General features: G+C 36.6%; 2 protein-coding genes across 5 annotated transcripts in view; one reads left to right on the forward strand and one right to left on the reverse strand.

The window, feature by feature from the left end:
• The window catches only part of LOC145691031 (uncharacterized), a 101318-nt gene extending 84978 nt beyond the window's left edge, over window positions 1-16340 (reverse strand). The window contains exons 1-2 of one of the 4 annotated variants that reach the window (XM_081766602.1): window positions 16121-16340; window positions 8794-9327 (exon numbers count right to left, since the gene is read on the reverse strand). In XM_081766602.1, the coding sequence (XP_081622728.1) occupies window positions 8794-9110 (317 nt within the window). In that variant the 5' untranslated portion in view covers window positions 9111-9327; window positions 16121-16340. Of the gene's footprint in view, window positions 1-8793; window positions 9328-15952; window positions 16078-16120 lie in introns of those variants that run through there. The other 3 variants (XM_081766600.1, XM_081766601.1, XM_081766599.1) reach the window with 3 other exon arrangements.
• Window positions 16341-21313: 4973 nt separating this feature from the next.
• Window positions 21314-23149, forward strand: LOC145689790 (uncharacterized). The gene has a single exon (XM_081763995.1). The coding sequence runs from the start codon at window positions 21314-21316 to the stop codon at window positions 23147-23149; it is 1836 nt and encodes a 611-aa protein (XP_081620121.1).
• The last annotated feature ends 4627 nt before the right edge of the window (window positions 23150-27776 follow it).

Genomic DNA, 27776 nt, shown 5'->3' on the forward strand with positions numbered 1-27776 from the left:
AACAAGCGTAGAGAGCATAACCGAGGGAAGTAAAACTCATAGATTTCATTTTTACACTAATATCCACTGAAAATCTTTCTTCTTTTGGACAAATATTTCAAACTTCCTAAAAGGACACTATCCCTTTGAACATCCCTGATTGTGATCTCCGTTTAGATATCAAACTTTTCAGCTCAGGGATAATTTTTACCGGGTTTTTTTGACGTCGGTCCTTTTTGTCGCGGGGTTGTTTTGCTTCAAGCTTTCCTGTCCTCGCCCTCTTGTCCAGGCTCTACTGACATGTAACCGTGGTCGTGTAGGGGATAACGGTACGAATAAGAAGTTCTGAAATTTACTCAAGACTTCTAACTTGTGGATGGCTGATTATATATCTGAAATAATGTGAATGTTAGGTTCATTTAATGACATATGCTTCATGAATCAAATGTAGGAAAGGTAAGGTTGCAGGGAGGAGTGGATTTCGATAGCAGATATGGTGCCTCTTAGAGAGTGTTGAGGAATTAGAGTTAAATGATTGATTGATTGATTGATTGATTTTGAGTTTTACGTCCCGTTCAGCAGCGAGGCTATATGAGACGTGGACCTACTGATTAACGTGGAATCCGAGCCACATGAGCTCCCGCCGGGAATCAAACCCGGGTCTCCCACGCCAAAGGCGCGTACGCTAACCGCTTAGCCACGGAGGAGCTCTAGAGTTAAATGAATTTATATTTTAAAAATCTATAATAATTGGCTTAAATAAAGACAAATAGATGTAACAAAATTAAAGACAAAATTAAAAATAAAATTAAAGACAAAAAATTACAAAACGCAAAATTAAGTAAAACAAAATATATTTCAAAATTATGATGAGATTGTACTGTTGTCCAAATTATTGTTTTTGTTTTATGTAAGATGTAAATACAGACATGTGAATGTGTAATGTTTTGATGACGGACAACAAATAAGTAATGCAGAGTAAGAACTATTGTGAGAGTCATTGTAAAATTTATATGTTAATATCAACGCAATTTTAGGATGTGACGAAACTGTCAGATTACGGAGATAGACGTCTGGAGATTTTGTATATTTGATGATCATTGCAGAAATGTGAATTTCGGCAATGAGATAAGTAAACACGTGGAGTGACGTGAATCAAGGTGGCAGTTTGGAAATTGGCGTGTTCGAAATAAATACCCTACCAAGATTGGAAAGAGATCATTCTAAGAAGAGCTTTCTAAGGATTATTATTCAACGAGATTTATTGAGAGAGAGTTAGTAGTCAGCGAATAGTCACTAATCATGGTGAACTATTCTCCATTATAATTTCTACAATTATTCAAAGTTCTAAAATCTTGGTAGTCTCATCATCCTAAGTTGTTGGAGTTTGCTAAACTGCACCTTGCTTCCAGAGGACCATCAACGACATCAATTCAGAAGGTATGTGTTTGCTATCTGATCATCGTTGTCAAATAGAGAAAACAATCAGACTTCGCGAGTTGTGATCTGATAATGTTTTGTACATTCTTTACACAACACACAGTACACTTTAATGACGAAGTTCTTTACTGAAAATACAAAAGTTTATTAATGAAACTTGGCATATTGTTTGTTTTCATGAAATAAGTTACTTACTTTTCCTGGACATTATAGAGAATGTTCGGAGGACAATCTCCCTGCGTTTTAGGCTATGCAATTGCTATAAAAGGCACACGAAGGGGGGTTGACAAGAATGATAGTCAAAAAAGTTGAAGTTAGGGAAGACGGTAGTTCCATAAGAAGTAGTAGGCCTGCTATGTGCGTTTTGGATATTACATAGAATTTGTTATATAATATGCACCGAAAACCTGTATGTTACAAACTTTAACTTGGCGAAAATATGGAGCATACGTGAAGGATAAAGAGACAAAAAATTCGTCACTGGAACTTTCATATATACAGAAAGAGAACTGTGGTGTGGCGAAAACGGTTCGGGCATGGGCTGGGAAGAAACTGTATCCCGAGAAAGGCGAAAGAAGGTATGTACGAAAGAAGTGGGAAATGTGCAACACAATTAATTTTTAAATGGTTTGGAAATGAAATGAAATGAAATCTTTGAGTTTTACGTCCCACGATTATGCCGGTTAGACTAAAGGAGTTGAGGTGAGTTGATTTTGAGTTTAACGTCCCGTTCAGCAGCGAGGCTATATGAGACGTGGACCTACTGATTAACGTGGAATCCGAACCACATGAGCTCCCGCCGGGTAGACTAAAGGAGACAGTGACTATGAGAAATGAATGAAATGGTGGAATGAAGAAAGTGGGAGGAAACAGGAAAACCCCGAAAAAAACCATGCACACTATTTTGTCCACCACAAAGGTTACTTGGCAGGGGCTGGGATCGAACCCGGGACCACAAGCACCAGAGGTGAACGCTCTACCACTGAGCCACCGCGGCCTCGGTTTAAAAATGAGTAACTGACACAAGACTATGAGTTAAACTGAAAATAGTGGTCTTGGAGGCTTCTCAGTTTCAAGCATGTTAGCCTCCAGTTATAGTAGAACATATAAAAATGAAGGTGATGAAATCAAACTTATCATGCATAGTAAGCATGTGACAAAAGCTACTGAATTGAAGGTGGAGCACATGTTTTAAAAAGCAACAAATTTACCTAGCGCCACAATGTCGTAAGAGAAAGCGGTAAAGTGGATTGCGAGAATAGACAATACAGCATGGTTTGCGTGGGTGACCAGTGACATGAAGGTGCAGTTTATTGTTACTTCTTACCTGCAACGTGTTCCCAATACAAAATCGCACTCACAATATATATATATATATATATATATATATATATATATATATATATATATATATGATAAATTAATTAAAACAAATTGAACTAATTAAGTTTTGACGAAGGAACATGGTATTAACAAGTTCAAATGTGTTACTCTATAATCTTACAAGTTCACAATGAAAGCATGTAAGAACAATAGGTAATATCAACTGAGTAACTAATGAATCAGGTACGTCTACATTATTTCGGCGTTTTTGAGGCATTATCGTTGGAACATCACTCGACGCCCCAAATAAATCATACGGTTTTCTAAGAATCGAGTAAAATTGGATACCGAAGACAGTACAGATGGTATATGAAGTATCACTTTTTTATTGTTGAAGAATGTTCTCTGAAGACCAAGCAGGACGCATAGTGACAGAAAAGAAACAAAATTACGCCATGAAATATGGCATATAAATATTAATTAATACTTTGCTTGTACTACAGTTACAGAAATACTTCTAGTATTCTACAATGATTTCGAAAACACATATTAAAGACTTTACCTTGTGTGTAGAAAATATTCGTACTGAATTTACAGTTAGCTACTCACCAGGCTTGAAATAATGGTGGGAAACAGTTCTGGTTTGAACAGTGTCGGTACTCAAGCTTCAGAGTAAACTTCGTGAAACAAACTTTTCTTTAGGTTTCTTCAAAACTGAAGGAGCGGAACTTAAACTAAACTCGCTCAATTTTTGTGTAGGATACTGAGGAAGTCTTCTGATATTTTGAAGAAGCTCAACGTATTCACGAATGTGTTCTACTTGAAGGCACATTGAAACTCGATACAGAGATAAACGTGTATAGGTTTTGTTGACCTACAGAATTTAGAGTACACCTTGTGATAAATGCTACAAGCCTTAAAAAAAAAAGAACAGAAATCAGTGTCAAATGCCTATTTGAGGAAATTAATCCGATTCTCTATTAATATAATGATCCTTCTATGAGATGACGTAGAAAATCAAAGTACAAAATGTACAGAAGGATCTCAAGAGTCTTTTTGACCGAAAAACACGTTAGTCATAGATATAGCTAATTCTAATAATGACGCTCTATATATTTGTAGTTATTTAAAATGAAAACACCTTTAAAAACTTAACTTAACTGACTAATACGTCGTTGCATCACATTTAACATGTATCACAGCAAATATTCCTCGCGGAAATGAACAATATAATTCGAGTATTGTTTTGGAATAACTAGTAGGCTACTACTTATTCTGTTCAACAGACAAAAAAAAATGAAATGAAATCTTTAAGTTTTACGTCCCACTCTTATGCCGGTTAGGCTAAAGCAGACGGTGATGATGGGAGATGAGTCAAACGGTTGAACGAAGAAAGTGGGAGGAAACGGGAGAACCCCGAGAAAACCCACAAGCACGGTGTTTGTCCACCACAAAGTCCACACGGCGCGAGCTGAAATCGAACCAGAGACCCCAAGCACCGGAGGTGAACGCCCTAACACTGAGCCACCGGCCCTTTTTAACAGACAGTATAAGTGGGAAATCCGTTGCTTTAAAATCGGAAATAAATATTTAAAAGTGTACAATTTCGGGAATTGAACGAGCTTGAGTAAATGTAGAACTTTATTCCGATGCCAGTCAACCAATCAATGTGTCTGTTGATGCATTGTCATTTTAGAGGGAAAAAAAATGAAAATGAAATCTTTAAGTTTTACGTTCCACGGTTATGCCGGTTAGGCAAAAGGAGACGGTGATGATGAGAGATGAGTGAAATGGTGGAATGAAAAAGTGGGAGAAAACGGGAGAAACCCCAAAAAAACCCACGAGCACGGTGTTTGTCCACCACAAAGTCCACACGGCGCGACCTGGGATCGAACCAGGGACCCCAAGCACCGGAGGTGAACGTCCTACCACTGAGCCACCGCGCCCCTTCATTTTAGAGGAGTCCCTGTTAGTGAGTCACATCTATACTATGATGCACCTAACAAAAGATTCATTAAATCATTGTTATTCCGTTCAGAATGTGGTAATAGAACCAATGAAATACCGTTAAACTGTTCTTAACACCATCACCAAACACAGGCATATATACAAGTAGTGAATATTCAGACGAAGGAATACTCCTGTTTTAGCGTCTGGCACGCAAAAACACAACCTGTTAGATACAATAGGGAATATAACTTAATAATATTACGCCTTCCAATTGTAGCCGGTACATGTTTTATGATTTCGTCCCATTTGCTTTCGGAATACCAAGTGAGTAGCGGTGATGACAGATATACAATTTGCTTCGTTGGTTGACTTCAGGTTTATCATCCCTTTCCGCACCACGAGTATATGAGATGTGGATCTACAGCGTAACGTGCAATCCAAAAATATAATCTCACAAGGAGTCGAACCACTGCCTCCACAGATGTCGAATTCGAATTCAAAACTCAGACGTTTAGTAAGCTCTAATCAAGTTTTGATTATAGAAACATGTTACAGATGCTGATCGACCTGAGACACGTGTTTTCCCCCAATAACTTCAACGTAATTATTTTGCGATATTCTTGAATGTCTGAAGATCATCTCAACTGAGCTACTTCTCACTACGATGACTTATAGCAAGAATTCTAAACGCCGTTAATATCTTGGAAACAGTTGTATCCTTTACACGTATGATAGTATCTGTGTACTTGGAAACACTAGATACAACTAATCGCGATCATCAGCTTACTCTATCTGAAAATCAGATATCTCCATATTATACAATCAACATTTGGCCTAGAGCAAAATCTAATTTGTAATAGACTCTTGTGTACTAGTACTATCTAAATTAGTAGCTAGCCAAAACTGCAGAAATTCACAATGTGCTAATGCAAAATAATGTACGAGGATCGAACTGAAAGTTTCGGGAATCACAAAAATGAAACGAAATTTTTAAGTTGACGTCTCACTATTGTGCCGTTAGGCTAAAGGAGACGGTGATGATAAGAAATGAATGTAATGGTGGAACAAAGAAAGTGGGAGGAAACGGGAGAACCCCGAGAAACCCTACGAGTATAAGGACAATGTAACCTGCAAGATTTTATTCTAGTAATAAACTGTTATATTTGTTTACTCTAAATGCGAAAACGATTGTCAGAATGTTTGTCGTTGCAGGACACTAGTTTGAAGTGAGGTGCTCATGATCAAAAATGCACCTGACGAGACAGCACTTCCGTGTCATGTATATTACCATTTTCGCCAAGGCTTAACACAGCAAGAGTGTTTTCTTCGGATCACTACTAATATTCTGATGAAGTTTCATCTCAGACGACAATTTACAGGTGGTTTCAAAAATTCAGATATAATGAGGTCAGCCTGGGTGATGAGGATAGTGCAGGTCATCCAATCGAAACCAATTGTGCTCAAAAACATGAAGCTGTTCGTGAATAACTGATCGATATAAGACTCATCGCGAAATTCAGGGGACGTTAGGCATTTACATGAGCCAAATACTAACAGTATTGGAAGATAATGAAGATGTGAAAAACTTTGAGCTTTTTGATCTCACAAAATTTAACTTAAGCATTAAAAAAGGCCTGTGTTAAATGGTGCAAAGCTATGACGACACGGCCCATGACATTTGGATGCGGAGACTTGGGCGCAAGACATTTAGGCACAAAACCTGCTTTCCAAATAGATTTACCTACCTACATATGTTATAATGTATTTCATAACTACAGTCCGGATCTTTAGACACTAAAATATGAACCGGCATTGGAAATTTCAAAAAATTTCCACAAATAATTCTGCAAGAACTAAAAATAACATCTTGAACATAGTGAAGTTTCTGCACGTTATGCATAACTTGTCTCTTCCAGTTGAAAACAAGTGGGAAGAAACTGCAGAAAAATTTTGACTAACCGTTCTCCTTGCTATGTGGCTTAATTTTAAAAGGATATTTCTTTTTTAATAAATAGGACATATGTAATGAAGACATGTAATTTGCGTAAAACAACGTACGCTTTTCCTTAATGTTTAGTTATTTTAAAGATGTGACTACATACTCATACTGCACAGCGTACTTCTTTTTTTTGAGTCAGACATTATTGTGTGATTCAAAACAAGAATTGCTCATTAAGTACTGGCCTCTAAAAATGAATAAGAGCTGGTTTTGGAATAAAAATGGTGCTTTTAATGCTATGTATGTGTAGCTCAGGAAGTAAGTATCTATTGAATGCTTTTTTGTTATTTGACCAGCCCATTAGGCCGGATAGTTGATAGTCTATTGTATTAATAGAAATTATTTCAGATTACATAAAAATAGGCACTTATAGGCACAAGCTATATATTGAAATAGGAAAAATAGGACAAATAAAATTTACTGTAAGCAGAATGTGATACCCCAAAACAAATTTTTGTCTTTTATAGGATATCTAATGTAAAGGAACGATATGATTGGGTGACATAAGAATAGTATTGTTTTCAATAAGAATATGGAATCAGTATGTCAGTATGACAGAGTTCTCAATGACCAATCAAGAACGAACAACCAGGCCGAAGCACTTTATCGTGGACTGCTTTGCGCATGAACGGCCACGCCTAAATGTCTGCGTCTAAACGTCCTGCTCCGATGACGAAGTGGTTAAGTCTGGATAATCAAATTTGCAGTTTAGCATCGTAACAGGTGATGAAACGTGGATTTATGCATACGAACCGGAAACAAAGCGACAATCTGCTGTGTGGGTGTTCCGCAATGAAACTGAAATAACCAAAGCCGTTTGTGCACACAGCGTCTCCAGACAAATGATTGCATCAATTTTTGGTAAATTGGATCATATCGCAACTGTCCACTGGAGGATCGTAGAGCGGTCAATGCAGTATGATACACAGCCACATGTCCACTAGAAGTACTGAATGTGAGTAGACAGTTCAACCACTAGCGTCTAAACATTCTGCATCATAAAAATGCCAGCTCGCAATCAGCAGCTGCCACAAGTGTTTTCTGGACCAGAAAAACGTTAAAGTCGACACATCTGGTTTATTCCTCTGGTTTATCCAGAGTACCTCGCGAACGTGAGACGACAAAACATGAACTATTACGAGCAATAGATATTCAACTACCTGACACTCGTCATAAAACCAGTATTCTCAAATATCTGTACAAATGTATACATAGTGAACTCAGATCCGAAACACTACTTTCAGAATTGTATCTCCGGATTCATTTAAGACAAAAACGTAATACATACGTTTTTCATATAGGACAACCCATTCAACGCTCACAGTCTTATAGGTTTCTTAAGTTATACAATGAAATATCACATACTCCCGAAGTTTTATTTCATTCTGAAGGTGCATATAACTCTGCACTACGACGTCATTTTAATAGATAAATTCTAGTCAGCTACGGTAAATCTTTCTTGTTACTCCTTAGATGATGTTACTTATTATTACCTTATGCTAACATCTCATGGATTTGTTAGATATTCCAATGTTAATTGGAATCATGTTCTTAGATAAATAATTAATAAGCGTATTCATTTCTCTTCCCCATTCAGAAATGATCAATAGGACTGATTGATGGTTATCAAGAAAAAAGAGTAAGAGCTTATTTACATGACTATAACCACCAGTCGTTGAATTGGAAAAATGAAATCTTTGAGTTTTACGTCCCACGGTTATGCCGGTTAGGCTAAAGGAGACGGCGATGATGAGTGATGAATGAAAGGGTGGAATGAAGAAGTGGGAGGAAACGGGAGAACCCCGAGAAAACCCCCACACACGGTGTTTGTCCACAACAAAGTTAACTTGGCGGAGGGTGGGATCGAACCCGGGACCCCAAGCACCAGAGGTGAACGCTCTACCACTGAGCCTCTGCGGTCCCCAGTCGTTGAATTGAGTTTAGTTACAAACAGTAATGCATATATATTTTCACTTTTGCATGAGGCTGGATAAAGTACACCCTAAAATACGTTCATACTTTCTAAAAATTCTAGAAATGCTTCTTAACATTTATAGCAATACTGCACAATTTTGAAAATACACATTCTTAAACCAACTTACCTTTCTGATTTCTTGCTTGTATTATCTATTTTATCTTCTGTTTTTCTACATGGTAATCCTTCATTTGATTCTACAGTTGAATCACATTCTTCTACTTTCACATTATCATCACAGATATTTATATACTCTACATCATCTTCGCTATCTGGCTCTTGTTTTATCGAAACATCTTCTGTGTTGGAAGTCAAAATACCCTGCTTGATATCAGACTCTGTTACAAATTTATTTTTGTCGTCCCGCAAAAATGATTTCTTATTTGCAGTACGATATTTATCTTTTGTTTTGCGTGATTTCGATTCCATGGTTTCATAAAACATTGGCAGACATACTGGTATTTTTTTCTATCACATTACCATGTATACGTTGTAGGCCATTTTACTACTCATGAATCATTTTTCATTTCTATTCTGAATAATTCATCTCTCAAGCTATTTACAAACAATTTTGTACTTCGTACGTATATTCTAAAATTTTTAATTCAAGCAGTTCGTTTAGAACCTTTTCCCTATGTTAAATCACTTTCTAGGTAAGAACCTGGAGAGAGAGAGAGAAAAATACTGTAAGTTAATGATACATAATATACCGTAATTAAACAAATAACACTATCTTTTCCATTTTCTTTACTTGGGATTAAAGTATAAATGTTGGGATTAAAGTATATATATTAAACCTTTTGGGACTTAATAGCCGAAGCGACACATACGGGGTTGTCTCTTAATCCTCTGCTGTGTGAACGCTAATTAAGATATCAGGATTTTTTTTTCTATTGCAAATATTGTTTGATCATAGTTAGCCTTTTTTTTTTAGTGGCGAATTTCTTCCTCAAATTTGAGCCCAAAATATAAAAATCGTGATCATTCGTATTTTCATTTTTTTAATTATTATTATTATTATTTTCAATATCACTTCCTTTGTTTCAGAGACATTTACTTAGGACTTGTCAGGTATATACCTTATATAAATACCTAATTTTTTAGATCAATTTGACCAATTCATAATAAGTGTTACCAACTAGCGAAATTAAAATTTTCTTATTTTTCTGTCAAAAATATCGAAATATGTTTATAAATCCATACATATACTTATGAACGCAAGTCGACTTACGCCAGTTGAAACACAGTCCTTACAAAACGAAAGCAGGTACAGATATTTACAATCTGGTAACAAAGGGACGCACGAAAAATTCAAATTTACATTTTTTTTTTAATTTTGTTTACCATAACTATTTTTTTTAAAAGTGCAAGCTCCGTTTCTTAGATATCGATACGATACTTCTGTGATGTATTAGCGGGTTACCAGAGCATATTTTAAGATAGTTTGCATGTCTGGTAGCAGTGTTTCTAGCCATAGAAAATGTTAATTTCCTATTTTAGGGTGAAAATTCAGAAAATATTTCATTTTTAACTCTTGTTGGCTACACTTCTCTTTTGTTTCTTACAATGGAGAAAAGGTACCACTATCTAAAAGTTTGTTGCTTGGCCTTCACAAGCACCATAGAAGCTTTCACTTGGATGATTAGGGTAAGTACAGTTGAGATTTTAGTAGACCTTATTCTGTAATAGGAATGTACTTGAACCTGAACCAACAAAGTGAGGTGATGTATATATTTCCTGAAAGCTTGGGTCAAGGTAAGATCAAAACCGGTTACCAAAATTGGGGAGGTCTCAAGCATTTCACTTGAGGGCAGCACGTTACTCATTTTTATTAACACCTTTAAGCGTGTCTTCAAGTCCGTTGCAACCCCGAAAAATCTGAAATGGTGGGACAAATAGGAAAACATAAAAACATGTATTTCATCATTTCAAAAATATAACGTATCAAAGTAAAATTAATTGTCCCAGGGTCCAACTTAAAATTTTTAATTGGAAAGGGGGGTCAATTTGCATGTCGTATGAAAGTTGGTGTTAAATAAAAGAAGATAAATCAAGTCGCGACTCTCTACGATAAGCCTGTGCAAAATAAGCGGTGGGTCAAAATATCAACAAAATTTTTATTGCAAAGTGTATGGCCACTCATATGAATCTGAAAGGGTGGAATAGTTGTAGAAGTAAAAGCACGGATATGTCATTATTTCAAAAGTATAATGATTCAAAGTTTAGAAAAAAGTTCCAGGGTCCCTCTCAGGGTCAAAGACGGGGTAAAACTCAAAATATTGAAATAGCAAGGGGTTCAAGTTGAGTACGTTATGAAAGTTTATGTAAAGTGAAAGAAGAGAAAACAAGTCTCGACTGTTGATGAAAAAGTCTATTGCCACTTCTATTAATGTGAAACGATGAGACAGGAGCAAAGACAAAACAAAACAAAACAAAAAAAAAAACTATAATGAATAAAGGAAATGATTCGTGTTATTTTGCAATGCTTATCGACAATCGAGACTTGCCCAATATCCAATTCCGTATCATTTAAGACGAGCTTTCACATGATGTGCTTATTTACCACCCTTCGCATTTGAAACTTTTGAGTTGAAACTGGGATATTTCTTTTTTCCTTTGATACATTCTAGGTTTTGTTTAGTTTCTACACCTGTCTCACCGTTTCAGATTAATAGGAGTGGCAATAGACTTTTTCATCAGGAGTTGACACTTGTTTCCTCTTCGTTCACTTAACATAGGCTTTCATACGATGCATAATTTGAACCTCCTCCTATTTCAGCATTTTGAGTTTATCCCCGTCTGGGACCCTTGAACATTTCTTTTTACTTTGAATCATTATACTTTTGAAATAATGACATATCCGTGTTTTTGTTTCTACAACTATTCCTCCGTTTTAGATACATACGAGTGGCCATAGACTTCGCAACGAAGATTGTGTTAATATTTAGACCCACCGCTATTTTGCACAGGCTTATCGTAGAGTCGCGACTTAATTTATCTTCTTTTATTTAAGACCAACTTTCATACGACATGCAAGTTGACCCCCCTTTCCATTTAAAAATTTTGAGTTGGAGCCCATCTGTGACTCTTCGGGGGACCCTGGGACAATTCATTTTACTTTGATACATTGTACTATTGGAATTATGAAATACATGTTTTTCTGTTTTCATATCTGTATCACCGTTTCAGATTTTTCGGGGTTGCAACGGACTTTAAGACACGCTTAAAGCTGTTAATAAAAATGAGTAGCGTGCTGCCTTCAAGCGAAATGCTTGACACCTCCCCCATTTTGGTAACCAGTTTTGATCTTACCTTGACCCAAGCTTTCAGGAAATATATACATCACCCCCACTTTGTGGGTTTAGGTTCAGGTACATTCCGTGTAAGTGGAAGGATATTTTTTTTTCTAGGTAGAGTGAATTTTTATGCTTAGTTTATTAGATATTGTCATAATACTTCTACGATACATCAGCGGGATACGAAAGTTTATTTTGAGACAGTTTGCGTCTGTCTGGTGGGACTGTTTCCAGCCACAGGAAATTTTAATTCATTTTAACTGAAAAACTTCATACTTTTCCCTCTATAACCTGCTTCTTGTTGGCTACACTGAAACAGTTGTAGCAGTATCTGAAGGCTTCATTTATGGCCTACGCAGAAGCTGCAGCGCCTGCATAACTCTTGATTTTGTTTCTGTGGCGAAAAACTCAAAATTGTGTCCACGACTAGCGGGAACTTTTTTTTTTTTTTTGGTCTCTATGACAGCCAACGACTTTACGTTTACACTCTAATTCGTACACGGCAAATATTTTCTTCAGATGACTTGGATCCATGTGGCGATAGTGGTCCCAACTCCAACAAGTCCTAAAATTCGGTTACTGACTTGTTTTTTTAAAATTTTCAGCCCTACATTTCCCTCCCGTTGGCAACATTGCAATCAAACTTATAGCATAAGATTGCACGCATTCTTCTTCCAAAAAACAAGGCTTTAACCATATCAATCGGGTGAATAGTCTCTGAGGTATAATAAACTGAAAGTCTACGAAAATGACAAAGATGACTGAAAGGTTAAACATCTCTTCGTCAGGTTATTACATATTCCAACTCTAAATGTTGAACAGAAACTGACAGTATCATGCTGATTTATTACACGTTATCCACTAACGATGGAACAATATCTGAATTACTCGAATTTTCTAGGTGTCCACAAGAAAAATTACTCAAGTGAGGCAGATGTAAAAATGAAATTAAATCATTGAGTTTTAAGTCTCACAGTTACACCGTGTGGGCTAAAGGAGATGGTGATGATGGGAAATCAATCAAATGGTGGAATAAAGAAAGTGGGATGGAAGGGAAAATCACACAGAAAATCCACGCATATGGTATTTCCCATCACAAAGTCTACTTAGCACAAATTGGGATCAAACCAGGATATCCACACACTGGAGGTGAACGCTCATCAAGTGAGTCCCTGAGGTAGACGTGTCAATACACATCAAAGGAACCGGAACATCTAAATACTATGAATATATGACGTGATCCTTACAAGCAGGAATGAAGTTTAAACCGACTGAAAATTTAACTTTCTTGAAACTTTTCTTTTCAAAATTGCCCTGAGATATGTATCACATCCAATCATATGAATATTTTACAATGAAAGTAAAACTTACAATACCCCTTACAATGCAATTTTATATCTCAACCTTGTAGATAAGGGATCCATGGGTAGAATTTGATACAGAACTTCTGTAGTGACGTAGTAGTGCGAGTTTTTTTTTTTTTTTAAGTTGCTTTACTCCTTGTATAAATAACAGAATTAGTTTCTAATAGTTAGAATTATAAAGAGTTCTCGCAATTTCTTAAGCAGCGTTGAGAAATTTAACAACATTCGTTGTATTTTGGAATGGCTAAAGATATCAACGTGGAGAAAACTAAGCATCTAGGATTAGGATCAGGAATTAAAATTCTGGCCATTCGACAGGTATGGCCATGTAAGCCCGTCACCTATTAGGGATGACGCCCTTCGGCGGTTACATTTCCCAGGTAATAAGAAGAAAGGAGTAGACAAGCCATTACGTTAGATACAATCCCAACATTTATCTGGTGCGTAAACCTAATTCATATAACGGATACCCTGTGAAAGCTATTACAATTTCATCGAGCGTGTCCTCTTTACCAATCGAACCCGAGAACTCGCTGGAATCAAAGGCAAGCATGTGAATTATCGATATGATCGGATGTGATGCTTGTTTAAGCACATTTTATTAGACAAAATCTTTCGAAAAGTAGTAATTTTAGTCTCTTTTAACTCAAGGTATAAAAGTGTAGTTTAGGTGTACAAATTTCTGCAGGCGAGAGAATTAAATACGAAGTAATAAGCTGTATTTTGTATTTGTAAGTGTAAAGTTACTAATGTACAATCATCACAAGTGCTGTACAACGGATACAATAAGTGCCTACCTACGAAAGATGGCTCCATTAGATGTTATTTTTTACCGGCCCGCGGCATATTTTTGCACAGTGCACGGAACCTGTATTTAATGTTTACAAGTGCAACGTTACTAGTATAATACTATAACAAGTACTACAGAAACCCGCATTATTACCAAAATCCATTTCTTTCCACAATCCTTGCCTCGCGCATATCCTTCATCGCTGACGCGCCTCCTCCCTTCAGGCTACGGCACGAGTTTATGTGTTTTGCCCTGCTCTAACTCGGTTAAGTAGCATTCGTGGATTTTTACTGGAGACCTAGCACAAGTTGGTTTGTGTTTTTTGCACCGTAGCTTTTATGTTACACATCTTGACTTCGTATTTATACGCAAGTCGTACAAGAATCCAATTTGCCAACGATTACCTCTGGTGCCCCCTTTGAGTTTTATCTATGCTAAGGGAAATATTTTCATTTCGCGTGGTGGAAACCTTTGAAGAAATACTAAAAAGGAAATTAGTGGGAAAATGATAAGTTTCCAACATTTTTGTCTAGTGCTGCGCCAAAAGTCATCTTGTAAGTAATTTATTTTATAGCTTTTGCATAATATATTGGTCATGCTATTGGACGATAAGGCACTTCCGAAGTGCACCGACAGGACCATCTAACTTCTACTACTACTATGGTACTGCACACCAAAGATTTGATGTTTACACATGTTTTTGATGCTACAATGTGCTTAATTAATAACACTAAAAATTAAATGTAATATTATCAATTTTCGTGTAAGATAACAAATTTTCGTATAACATAAATCTGAAATATGTAATATCCTGACATAATGACATTTAGAAAAAAATAAATTGCCATCGTTGTTAATAGCAGGCATGCGATGTATGTAAGACAATGTTATCTGTTTGATCTTTCCTTGATACAGTGTTCCCTTGCTTTTATCAATTAATTAAAAAGTTACAAGGTCTTTCATTAATGAAAAGGTTATTCTAAGATTGTGTAACATTTCTCCAAATAACACATAGCATTAATTTCAATTAATAGTATATGAACACCACGTACTCAGAAATTCCTATGCATAAACTGTATTAAGACTAACTTGAAATATCTTCGACTGTTACAAAAAAAATAAATAAATAAATAAATAAAATAAAAAAAGGTTCTACATGATTCTGAATTTGCATACCTAGAGAGAGTTTCTACTATTTTAAAAGTAACTTTTTAGGGTAATAGTTAAGAATAGCTACTTCTCATCTCCCGTGCACGAGGATACATCTTACTGCTGCACTACCTAAACACCCTAAGTACAAGGGCAAGAACTCAGTCTATTACCTACTTTTTAACATCCTAGATAGTCAATGAATAATTCCTGAAAGTATGGCGTTTCTCGTCCTTCCCTAAATGGGAAGTACGGCTCCTTAACTATAACCCTTTTTAGTTCGGCCTTCCTGATAAATTTCTTCGGCAGTGGAAATTAGTATCCAACAAAATGCTCTTTTGTATAAACTCACTCACAGTAACTGAAAATTACCATTTTTATGACGAACTAATCTTGATCAGTACCAAAATCTGCAATGCAATTATATCGATAAAACACTCTGTTAATCTGCACACGTTTATTGAACTTCTTCCTATGTTAGTATTTCCTATCAACATATTACACAATCTTACGACATTTGGGGACGTATTCCCTGCATACTTCAGAAAGGACAACACTTGAAACCATTAGTATTGAGCACGCCTATTCTTAATATGCACGACATCCTATTCACTAATATAAACTTGCTAATCGAATAAACGTTATTAATATGAGTGACTGAACGTTTAGAAAGTGCACAATCATTACCTCTGAACGGATGACGTCAATCAGTCAAGTAAAAAAAACATATATTCTTCGGATTAAGTAACGAATTTGAGCCGTAAAATTACGAATCATCAGCCGATAGCTCATTTATTTGCATCTTACAGATATAAATGGATGAAAGAAAATTAACTATAAACAACTTGTAATTACCCTTGAACGAATTCGCATTTGTAACAATTCATATAATCCACTATTAATTCAAAGAATGGATCTTCGTTTTGCCTTGCACTTTGTATATTTGTTCCTGCTTTTATTCGTCTCCTTCTCCCTATCCAAGTTGTTTTCATGCACCAGTCAGACCTCCGATGAGCAATCCATGTAGTAGAACTTCAATACAGGAATGGATTGGGGGATTTCCTTGAAAATACTTTTACACAGTTGTTGCGAATCTAAATGGACCTCATCACAACCAAAACTTGTGGTAAAAAATCACAATACAGTCTCACAAAACGATAATTTTGTGATTAAAAAGATTTAGTAGGTATGGAAATGACTATCTCATGTATTAATTGGCACTGGTGGAGCTCTTTTGCCAATATAGAAAACTAGTACTTTATGTTAAGAAGTGTAAGATTACATTTATCAACACATAAAAAATTCGATATCACGGTTAAAATTAGTGAGTCAATTTAGAGTGTGACTCTCCACCTTTGGAGTATTTCTAAATAACGTATTAAAATTCTAGGGTTAGTCGTATGTCTCATTGACAATTGTGCTAATATTTTTTGGAGGGGGGGAACTTATTTTTTTTATTATTATCATTGCCTATGTGCATAAGCACAATCGCCAACGCGCCTGCTATATACGTATTATGAGCGATCCATGTTCACATGTAGAATTATTTCAGTGCAGTTACTTGAACAAGCGCCAAAGAAAAAAATGCAGATAACGTAAGGTGATGATTAATGACATGAAAGGAAAATCATATATTTAACCAACTTCCTGGTCTATTGCAAATATGAACGAAATTAGTAAGAAAGAATTAGAAAGCCCATATCATTATCTAATAGCTTAAACTCATGTGTTGCGTTACGTTGACTAAAACTCATACGAAAAGAGACCCTGATCGTTTATACAAAACTAATGTTTGTGGTATTGAGTACTCGTAATACTGTTTATAAAACTATCTAACGTCACACATCATGTATGATTAGTTTTGGTTCATATTGTGAATAACCCAACATGTAAACATTTTATTTATATATATTAAGCCTTATGCAGAGTCATTTTGAAGCGTGATTAGTAACATACTAAAGATTTCGACTCTGTCCAGCAGTATTTAGGCTTTTAGTAAGACGCTAATCATTAGTCAAAACAACTCTGCGTAAGGTGGATTATGTTTATTTTATTCATTTTTGAAATATGTAACATAACTATTCGTGTAAGAACTTATTTCGACATTGCTAATCTATAAACAAGAACGAATTCAGCAAGACTATGCAAAAAGACATATGTAAAACACACTAACGCGCAACGGTTAAAACATACCAACTGTGGAAGTCTGATGACGTTTGTTGAAACTGTCACGTGCTTGTATTTTAAAAATCTATTTTTATGTATTTTTTTCACATAACCTTGCTGAATGTATTATTGTGTTTAATGAACATAAGTAGAGTTTAAACACGAAAGGACTTCATTATAAAATTTAGGTAAAAATTCGTATTGCTAACGTGCTCAACTAGTTTAAAGAAACAGGTGCATTGCACGATACACATCGATCTAAAATTCAGAAAAAAAAACGCGGATGAAGGAAAAACAACGGCAGTTCTGGCAGCGTTCGTGAGGTATTCGACGATTGTACTCCCAATGTGGTTTTAGCAATAGTTCGATTAATAAGATTATGCGAGAACAAAAGTGGCATCCATGCAAGACATACACGAAATAACATCTCAGTTAGGATGATCCTGATGGAGGATGCAGTTCTGTGAGTGGTGCGTCGATCAATTTGAACCTTGACATTCGGCGAAACATTTCGCGTAGTGATCAGATGTTCTTTTAAACCAACAGCGAGATGAATAGACAACACATGCTTTATTGGTCCTCGGAGAACCCACACTAGGTAAATGGAGAAACGTGGTCGGTACAGAGAAACCCATGATATAATGTGGAATATGTGCTGTCAGTATCAGCTCCATTCTTCATTGATGGGATATTGAAAGCAGATAATTTCCTGCACTTCTTACGCGATCACAACTTACTTTCAGCGGATGAGTCTTTCCCACATGATCGTGCACCATCTCTTTACGAAACCATGGTTATGCAGTTCCTTGATATCGAATTATACCGTAGGTGGATTGGTAGACGAGGATCAAACGTAGTGGGCACCCAGGTTCCCACACATTACTCTCCTTGATTTTTACTCGTAGGACTATTTGAACGCCTTGGTTTATTCACTTCAAATACGTATAAACTTTACGTTCTTATAGTTTACGTTACCTTCGTCAACTAATCACTGAGCCCTGTTACGCCCAAACTCAAGAAACTCTTTTGAATGTTCGACACTCATGGGTGACTCGCTTACGGATATGTTTACGAGAACAGGGCGAGTACTTGAACACTTTTCGTAGAACAATAACTTTGAACAAATTAAAGATATCTAAAATCTGGCTTTATATTTGTGCTTTGGGTGACATTCCAGCCTAAAATTATGTGTCAAGCATGTACCCATCCATTAAAAAAACTCCTGAATTCAATATAGCTTATACCAAGATGGCTGCCACCCAGGTCCGGATTGGCTACTAGTTGGCCCCGGTGGCTGACATATTGTATTGGTCCCGAATTCTTAATGCTTCCCAACCATCACTACCCTAATTGCCAACTGTTTTCCCACGATAAAAGCAGGGCAGTAACTTAGATATTTTTCTAGGTGGATAAGCCGCCACCAGGTTATAGAAGTAATTTTTGAGGATGCTCTGTATATTTTGTAAAGACAGCAATCATTTTTCGATTTATACCTTATTGTGCGACGCATATAATTTCTTTCTTCGGTGGCAATTGCTTCCTTTCCTCCCAATTGAAGAAAGAAATCTTTTATCGTTCACTCATATATATACGTGAAACGTTTTTTCACCCTGAGAGGATTTTAGTGAGCGCCTAATGTTCTCAGCGTTTCTCCCTGACTTACTAATATACAAAGACTGTGTTCTGGAGTTATTTGGAGCTGATTCAAGTATATTCTCCAATCATTTATGCAAATTTTGCACATCAGGTGTCTGAGCGCCAGAGCGACGACAACTATATCGTTCTGCAGTTCGTTAGCTGAACGTTCCCACATCCAAGTTATCGTAATGTCTTGTGCAACATTGCCAGTGGACTGAAAATTAACGTTCATTCTTTTGACATTCAATTTGCATGTACATACAGGTGATGCAATCAAATGATATTTCAGAATGAACTTCCAAAATTGACCAGTCGGTCAATGCAGCTCGGATCTCGAGTGTTTCAACTCGGGGAGTCTTGCTCCGTAACTGCGAGCAATGACCACGTCAATGGCATCGAGCATAATGTTGTGTTAAGAGCACACGTTATTAGCCAGTCAAGGACCTAGTCATAGCTAGCCCCAATCAGTGAAGCCCCAGGTTCATATACCTAGCACGTATCAGTTATGAACGCGCCTTCCAGCACTCTCATTCCATTTTGGTGATTGTCTTCATTCTTTTGAGGGAGACTAACGTCAATTTTTGTGGATGTGTGCAGTAATTACAAGTTACTTCGTGGAATTATCCCGGCGTCACTCCCACAGTGCCAATCCCCCAGGTGCATTAATGGTGTGAGAGAAGCATCTATAGCCCTTTCCAGATCCATGGTACAATTTGTACCATACGCATTTTTCATGGTACATTGCATTATTTCTCTTCTATTTGAGCTTTTTCGTCCGGTTTTTTTTTGTTTTCCAAGTCCAGAGGCCTTGCAGAAGACATTACGTATGGTTTCAGACCGTTCTGCGTCCAGACATAGGAGGTGATGACGTCATAAGTGAAAAATTTCTTATTTTTTTTTAGCCTATGTTCAATATTTTTTGGCGAGCTTATTTTTCTACGTAGAAGATTGAAATTTTGCACAAACATTCAGTCCACCGAGTAGTATTTACCAGATTTTTTGTTCCGATGTCAGTGCTAAAACAGGGGGGGGGGGGAAACAGAGGGGCAAAAGGGTGAAAAAAGGGAAATTTTTACCCCCAACATCCCGTTTATCGTCATTTCCCCCAGTGTGCGAATTGAAAAATTTTCCCTGGGGGGGATGAATTTCACTCATATGCGCATCCAGTCCTCCCCCCACATATATATACACTAACAAGTACAAAACAGTTGAGATGTGAGATCTTTCATAAATTTTCACTCAAGTAATATTTAGGTTAGCTACACAAAGTAGACCTACTTATCTTTATGTCCACTTAAAAATACTCCAGAGGGGGAAAAAGTTATCCCTGCCAGGGATAAAATTTTTCTTCTCCAGGGTGGGAAAGATTTTTGTCAGGAGGGGAAATCCCTGGCATCCCCCCCGCCAATTCGCACCCTGATTTCCCCCCCCCCCCCTCACATACATGATGGGGACACGTGAGTAATACCGTCTGAAAGGCAGTTCCATTCTGAAGAGAATGACGGTCGAATCATTATCCTAGGGTAATTTGGGACGTCTCAGGGATTTTTTGAAAAATATACTTCTATATAGGGAAAAATGGGACATGGTGGTTGTTAAGTCTTATATTATGTAGTAATATTTTTTAAGAACTGGAAACACCGTTTTTACGAAACTTAGATTTCATTTGTTATTCAAGATGGAAAGTGTTGAAGAGAGACGGTGCATAAGGCACGAGGCACGAACATTTCTTCCATAATTTTGAAGTTAAGTTTGTTATTTAAGTGCAATGAACACAGTGCAGTTATTATATGTACTTTGTGGTTTATTTTATGTGTTACTTGAAAACCAGCGATTAGAAGGTACAATAAAAACTAAAAGCAAGTATTGGAAGTTTCCATTGTTGGAAGACAGTCCATTACCAGTTAAGTAAATCGCGAACATTTAAGAACATAATCATAAACAGTTTTTTGGTCCTCCAGTGCCGAATGGAGGAAGTGTTGTGCCAAGAAAAAGAATAAGTGAATCATTCAAACATTCATATTAACTGTGTGTGTGTGTAAAGACAGTGAGTGTTAAGAAACAGAAGCAAAATTGACCTAGTGGACTTACCACGTAAGCGCCCACGCATTTAGCTGTGCATTGCAATCTGAAGAAAAACAAAGGCGCAATGTAGCAGTCACGTAGATAAGTATATTTTTTAGTTTCTTTTACTTGTGTAAAGGTCTGTTGTTATAAGGACTTCAGGTAGAAATATCACAAGCTATGGATTCAAATACAAATTCTCTTATAAAGGCAAGAGGCCTAGCTAAAGCTTCCCTTACAAGAATGAAAACATTTGTTGAACAATTTGGAGCAGACGGTGATGTAATCCAAATTAAAGTTAGGTGTGCACGTTTACCCAATATATTCAAAGAATATGATGAAGTGCAAAAACAGCTTGAATTAAAGGACGAAAACAATGAATACACACAGGATAGAGACTTGTTTAAAGCTACTTACTACGATACTCTTGCAAAAATGACGTCAATTGTTGAAACAGCTGAGAAGGCTAGTAGTAGCAATAGAAGTTCGTCAGGTGATTCAACCGCGAATACAGGGTGTGTAAAATTACCAGTCATAAAGCTACCAACATTTAAAGGTCAAGTTATAGATTTCAGACATTTTCATGATACTTTCAGTAGTTTGGTTGTAAACAATCAAAGTTTAGATGATATTCAAAGATTTCATTATTTGTTGTCCTCATTATCAGGTGAAGCAAGCAAATTAGTTGAGAATATACCAGTGACAGGTGAAAATTTCAAACTTGCTTGGGAAATGATATGCAAAAGGTATAATAATCCAAAGCTAATAGCAACTGCTCATGTAAAAGCATTGTTTTCATTACCAACTGTCAGTAAAGATTCAGTGACGGACTTAAGGACATTATTAAATCAAACTATAAGTAACGTAAATGCACTTAAGGCGTTACAGTTAGATACTCCTTTGGAGGATATATTGTTATCGCAGCTAGTGTTGGAAAAGCTAGATGAACAAACACGTAAAGACTTTGAAAATCAAACAAATAGGGAACAGTTTGCTAGTTTAGAAGAACTTCATGTCTTTTTAGAAAATAAATGCCAGGCCTTAGAATTGGTAAAGTCTATGCAATCAAAGTCGCATCTCAGTAAATCTAATGTTGTTAAGGATGTAAAAAATGCTAGACATTCTTATGTGAGTACTAATGTTTTGTGTTCGTTTTGTCAACAAAGTCATGCGTTACACAAGTGTAATGAGTTTCAGAAATTAAGTGTATCCAAAAGATTAAGTTTTGCGAAACAGAACAAACTTCATTTTAATTGTTTGAAAGTTATCAACCATGTAGCGAAAGATTGTTCGCTATGTGCATGCAAAATATGTAATCTGAAGCATCACACGTTATTGCATAGTAATTTTAAGAAATCACAGCCTAATCATGCTGCAAGTGTTGAAAATGATTCTGTTACGGAACCTGTAGGGGAAAAGTCAATGTCTCAAGGACAGGAAGTTGTCAATACTAGTACTTATTGCTCTGTGAAGCCTAAAGGTAATGTGCGTGTTTTACTTTCAACTGCAGTTGTTCAAGTTAAAGATTGCAATGGTAAATTACATATGGTCAGGGCTTTGCTTGATAGTTGTTCCCAATCTCATTTTGCAACAGAATCTCTCATTCAAAGGTTAAAATTAAAGAAATTTCCTATCAATGTTCCTGTACAAGGTATTAATAATGTAAGTTGCAACGTTAAATACGGAAGTAAGTTACAAGTATTCTCTGCTGTAAGTGATTTTAGTGTAGATGTTGAGTGTTTTGTATTGCCCAAAATAGCGGGAAATTTACCTGATGCTGATATTGACATTAAAGAATGGAACTTTCCACCGAATTTACAGTTAGCGGATCCTAATTTCAACAAGTCTGGTAAGATTGATTTGTTGTTAGGTGCTGGAATTTTCTTTAGTCTACTAAAAGCAGGACAACAGGTGCGTCCAGGAGCATTTCCAGTTCTCCAAAATACAGAGTTAGGATGGATGGTTTCAGGACAATATCAGATGCCCAAGCACAACAACTTCACGCCAGAACATTGAACATTCTTTTTGCACAACAACGATGATTTAAGCCATCAGCTGCAGAAGTTTTGGAAAATAGAAGATATTCAAGAAACTCCTTTATGCAAAGAAGAAAGGGAGTGCGAAGAACATTTTATCGCAAACACTAGAAGACATTCAACAGGACGCTTTATAGTGAGACTGCCATTCAAACAAGAAGTGACCCAGTTAGGTGATTCGTATCAGACAGCTGTTCAACGTTTACAACAACTAGAAAAAAGGTTAAATAGATGCCCCAAGTTACACACAGATTATGTGGCATTCCTTGAAGAGTATGAAACTTTGGAGCATATGAAGGAAGTGGAAGGCAACTCTAATATTACTCAAGGATATTACTTGCCTCATCATCCAGTTATTAAGGAAGCTAGTACTACTACGAAGACTAGAGTAGTATTTGATGCATCCGCATGCTCAACTAGTGGCATTTCACTGAACGATGTTCTCAAAGTTGGTCCAACTGTGCAAGACGATTTGCAGTCAATTATATTAAGATTTCGCACCTACCCTATGGCTTTTACTGCAGATATAGAGAAGATGTATCGACAGATTTTGATTGATGAGCGTGACTGTAAATTCCAGAAGATCAGAAGAAGAACCCATTAAGGTATATGAATTACAGACTGTCACATACGGAACAGCCTCGGCGCCTTTCCTTGCTACTCGCTGTCTCCAGCAATTAAGTGCAGAAGAAGCTTGTGAATATCCGAAGGCAGCACAAATTCTCAAGAATGACTTCTATATTGACGGTTGTATTTCAGGGGTTGAAAGTTTGGAGGAAGCTTTAAAGATAAAGGACGAATTAATACAAATGCTACAAAAGGGTGGTTTTTTGCTAAGAAAGTGGTGTTCCAACAGTACTGAGTTATTGGAATCCATCTCTGAAGAATTGAGAGAAACACAACTTCCATTAACCCTTGTGAACCTGGCCCCCCCACCTCTCGGTACAAACGATTTCCGCATATCAATAAAAAGTATTTCGTTTGTACCGGTTTGTACCGCAAATATTTTTGTTTGTACTGTACTGCAGTATGAGAAATTAAGAAAACAAAGTGGGGGGGGCAACTTCACGGAGCCCCCCCACATTGTCCTAGGATCGATTTAATTGGCTCATTTGAAAGATTTTCGTTTGTACCGGATTGTACCGTACTTTGTTTCGTTTGTACCGTTCTGAATTATGAAAAATTAACGAAACAAAATGGGGGCCCAAAACAAACAGGCCCCAAATCACGACTTAATACACCTGGTACACATGATTTTTGTATGTCATATGAAAGTACTTGGTTAGTACCGAATTGTACCACAAAGAGTTTTATTTTAGCCGTAATAGATTATGAAAAATTAAGAAAACAAAATTGGGGGGGCTGTGTGAACCTGGCCCCCCCACCACGTAGTACAAACGATTTAGTTGGCTCATTTGAAAGATTTTCGTTTGTACCGGATTGTACCGTAGTTTGTTTCGTTTGTACCGTTCTGGATTATGAAAAATTAACGAAACAAAATGGGGGCCCAGATCAAACAGGCCCCCAAATCACGACTTAATATACCAGGTACCCATGATTTTTGTATGTCATATGAAAGTACTTGGTTAGTACAGGATTGTACCACAAAGAGTTTTATTTTAGCCGTAATAGATTATGAAAAATTAAGAAAACAAAATTGGGGGGGCTGTGTGAACCTGGCCCCCCCACCACGTAGTACAAACGATTTAGTTGGCTCATTTGAAAGATTTTCGTTTGTACCGGATTGTACCGTAGTTTGTTTCGTTTGTACCGTTCTGGATTATGAAAAATTAACGAAACAAAATGGGGCCCAGATCAAACAGGCCCCCAAATCACGACTTAATACACCGGGTACCCATGATTTTTGTATGTCATACGAAAGTACTTGGTTAGTACAGGATTGTACCACAAAGAGTTTTATTTTAGCCATAATAGATTATGAAAAATTAAGAAAACAATAATGGGGGGGCTGTATGAACCTGGCCCCCCACCACCACGTAGTACAAACGATTTAGTTGGCTCATTTGAAAGATTTTCGTTTGTACCGTAGTTTGTTTCGTTTGTACCGTCCTGGATTATGAAAAATTAACGATACAAAATGGAGGCTCAGATGAAACAGGCCCTCAAATCACGACTTAATACACCGGGTACACATGAGTTTTGTATGTCATATGAAGGTACTTTTTTACTAGCGGATTGTAACACAATGAGTTTTATTTTAGCCACAATAGATTATGAAAAATTAAGAAAACAATATTGGGGGGGCTGTATGAACCTGGCCCCCCCACCACGTAGTACAAACGATTTAGTTGGCTCATTTGAAAGATTTTCGTTTGTACCGGATTGTACCGTAGTTTGTTTCGTTTGTACCGTTCTGGATTATGAAAAATTAACGAAACAAAATGGGGCCCAGATCAAACAGGCCCCGAAATCATGACTTAATACACCGGGTACCCATGATTTTTGTATGTCATACGAAAGTACTTGGTTAGTACAGGATTGTACCACAAAGAGTTTTATTTTAGCCATAATAGATTATGAAAAATTAAGAAAACAATATTGGGGGGGCTGTATGAACCTGGCCCCCCACCACCACGTAGTACAAACGATTTAGTTGGCTCATTTGAAAGATTTTCGTTTGTACCGTAGTTTGTTTCGTTTGTACCGTCCTGGATTGTGAAAAATTAACGATACAAAATGGAGGCTCAGATGAAACAGGCCCTCAAATCACGACTTAATACACCGGGTACACATGAGTTTTGTATGTCATATGAAGGTACTTTTTTACTAGCGGATTGTAACACAATGAGTTTTAGTTTGATTTAGATTTATGTTTGTGGGTTAAACTGGCCCGCACAACTTATTTTTCATTAAAATTCAAATCAAAACGGTATCAAATATTTTTACCCGATATGTTCAAATTTGTAACGCCAAAATTAAAGTTTGTACCCTCATCAATTTCGAAAAAGGTTGGATTTTTGATAACGGGTGGAGCAGAGCCTCACAACTATTTTTCTTTCCAATTCGAATCAAAATGACACCATAAATTGGTACCCCATACTTACCAATTTGTACCACCAAATTAGAACTTGTACTTCCACCAATTTCGAGAAATTTTAGTTTTGATGGCGGGTCAAACTGGATTGCACAACTTATTTTTCTTTCAAATTCGAATCATAACGGTATCGAAAAATTTGAATCATAACGGTACCCATTATGCGCCCACTTGTACCATGAAAATTAGAATTTGTACACACTACTTATTTCGACAAAATTGGGATGTAATGGAGGATCAGTGGATCAGCATGACCACAACTGGCCTACACAACACATTTTTTTTTTAATTTGAATGAAAACTGTATTAAAACTTTGTAAACAATATATACCAATTTGTACCTCCAAAACTATGATTTGCACCCTCACCAATTTCGCGAGAATTGAATTTTTAATGGCGAGTCAAGTAGGCTTGCACACTTTTTCTTCCCAATTCAAATCAAAACGGTACCAGAATTCTGTACCCAATTTGTACCAATTTGTAACACCAAAATTAGAATTTATATCCCAAGAAATTTCGTGGAGCGTGGCAAGTCACGTCAGACAGAATTTTGTTGGCAGGTCAAACTTGCTCACACAACTTATTTTTCTTTCCAATTTTAATCAAAATTTTTCAAAAATTTGTACCCTATATGTTCAACTTTTTCAACAAAACTTAGAATTTCTAGCCCCATCAATTTCGAGGAACTTGAGGAACTTTCGAGGGACTTGAACTGGCGAGCACAAAACTTTTTGCTTCCTAATTCGAATCAAAACTGTACCAAAACTTGTAGCCAATATGTAACAGCTTGTATCACCAAAACTAGAATTTGTACAGCAACCAATTTCAAGAAATATGAATTAAATTGCAGGTCAAACTGGCCGGCCAACTTATTTTTGTTTCAAATTCGAATCAAAACCTCACCAAAAATTTGAACAAAATATGTACCAATTTGTACCGCCGCAATTAGAATTTGTACCCCTACTAATTTCGAGAAATTATAATTTCTGGTGGCGGGTGAAACTGGCCCGTATAACTTATTTTTCTTTGCAATTCGAATGAAAACGGTACCAATAATGTGTACTCGATATGTATCAATTTCTACCTATAAAATTAGAATTTGTACCCTCACCGATTTGGAGAAATTTGAATTTTCAATGCTGGAGCCAACTTAACGTCGAAACTTGGCTCGCGCAACACATTTGGTTTATGAATTCGGATTAAAATGTTACCAAAAGTTTGTGGCAAGTATGTACCAGTTTGTACTCTCAAATTTAGAATTTCCAACCTTACCAATTTCTAGAAATTTAAATTTTCATTGCAATCTTCCTGGGCATGGCAATCCTTTTTTTTTTTTGTATTCAATCAAAATAGTATTCGATTCGAACGAGAACGTGCAAACAAATTTCCCCGCAATTCATAAAAACGGAACGGAAATTTGCTTATGATTTGCATGAGCAAAATCATGTACGAATAAAGATTAGAAATTGTTATTCAACGAAGGGCCAATTTATCACCAAGTCAACTCTTCCAGGCCAAAGGCTTATTCAGAATTCATATGAATTTGTCCAAA

The sequence above is a fragment of the Thermobia domestica genome, chromosome 7, assembly GCF_964235325.1.
Source record: "Thermobia domestica chromosome 7, izTheDome1.hap1.1, whole genome shotgun sequence".
Classification (NCBI taxonomy): domain Eukaryota; kingdom Metazoa; phylum Arthropoda; class Insecta; order Zygentoma; family Lepismatidae; genus Thermobia; species Thermobia domestica.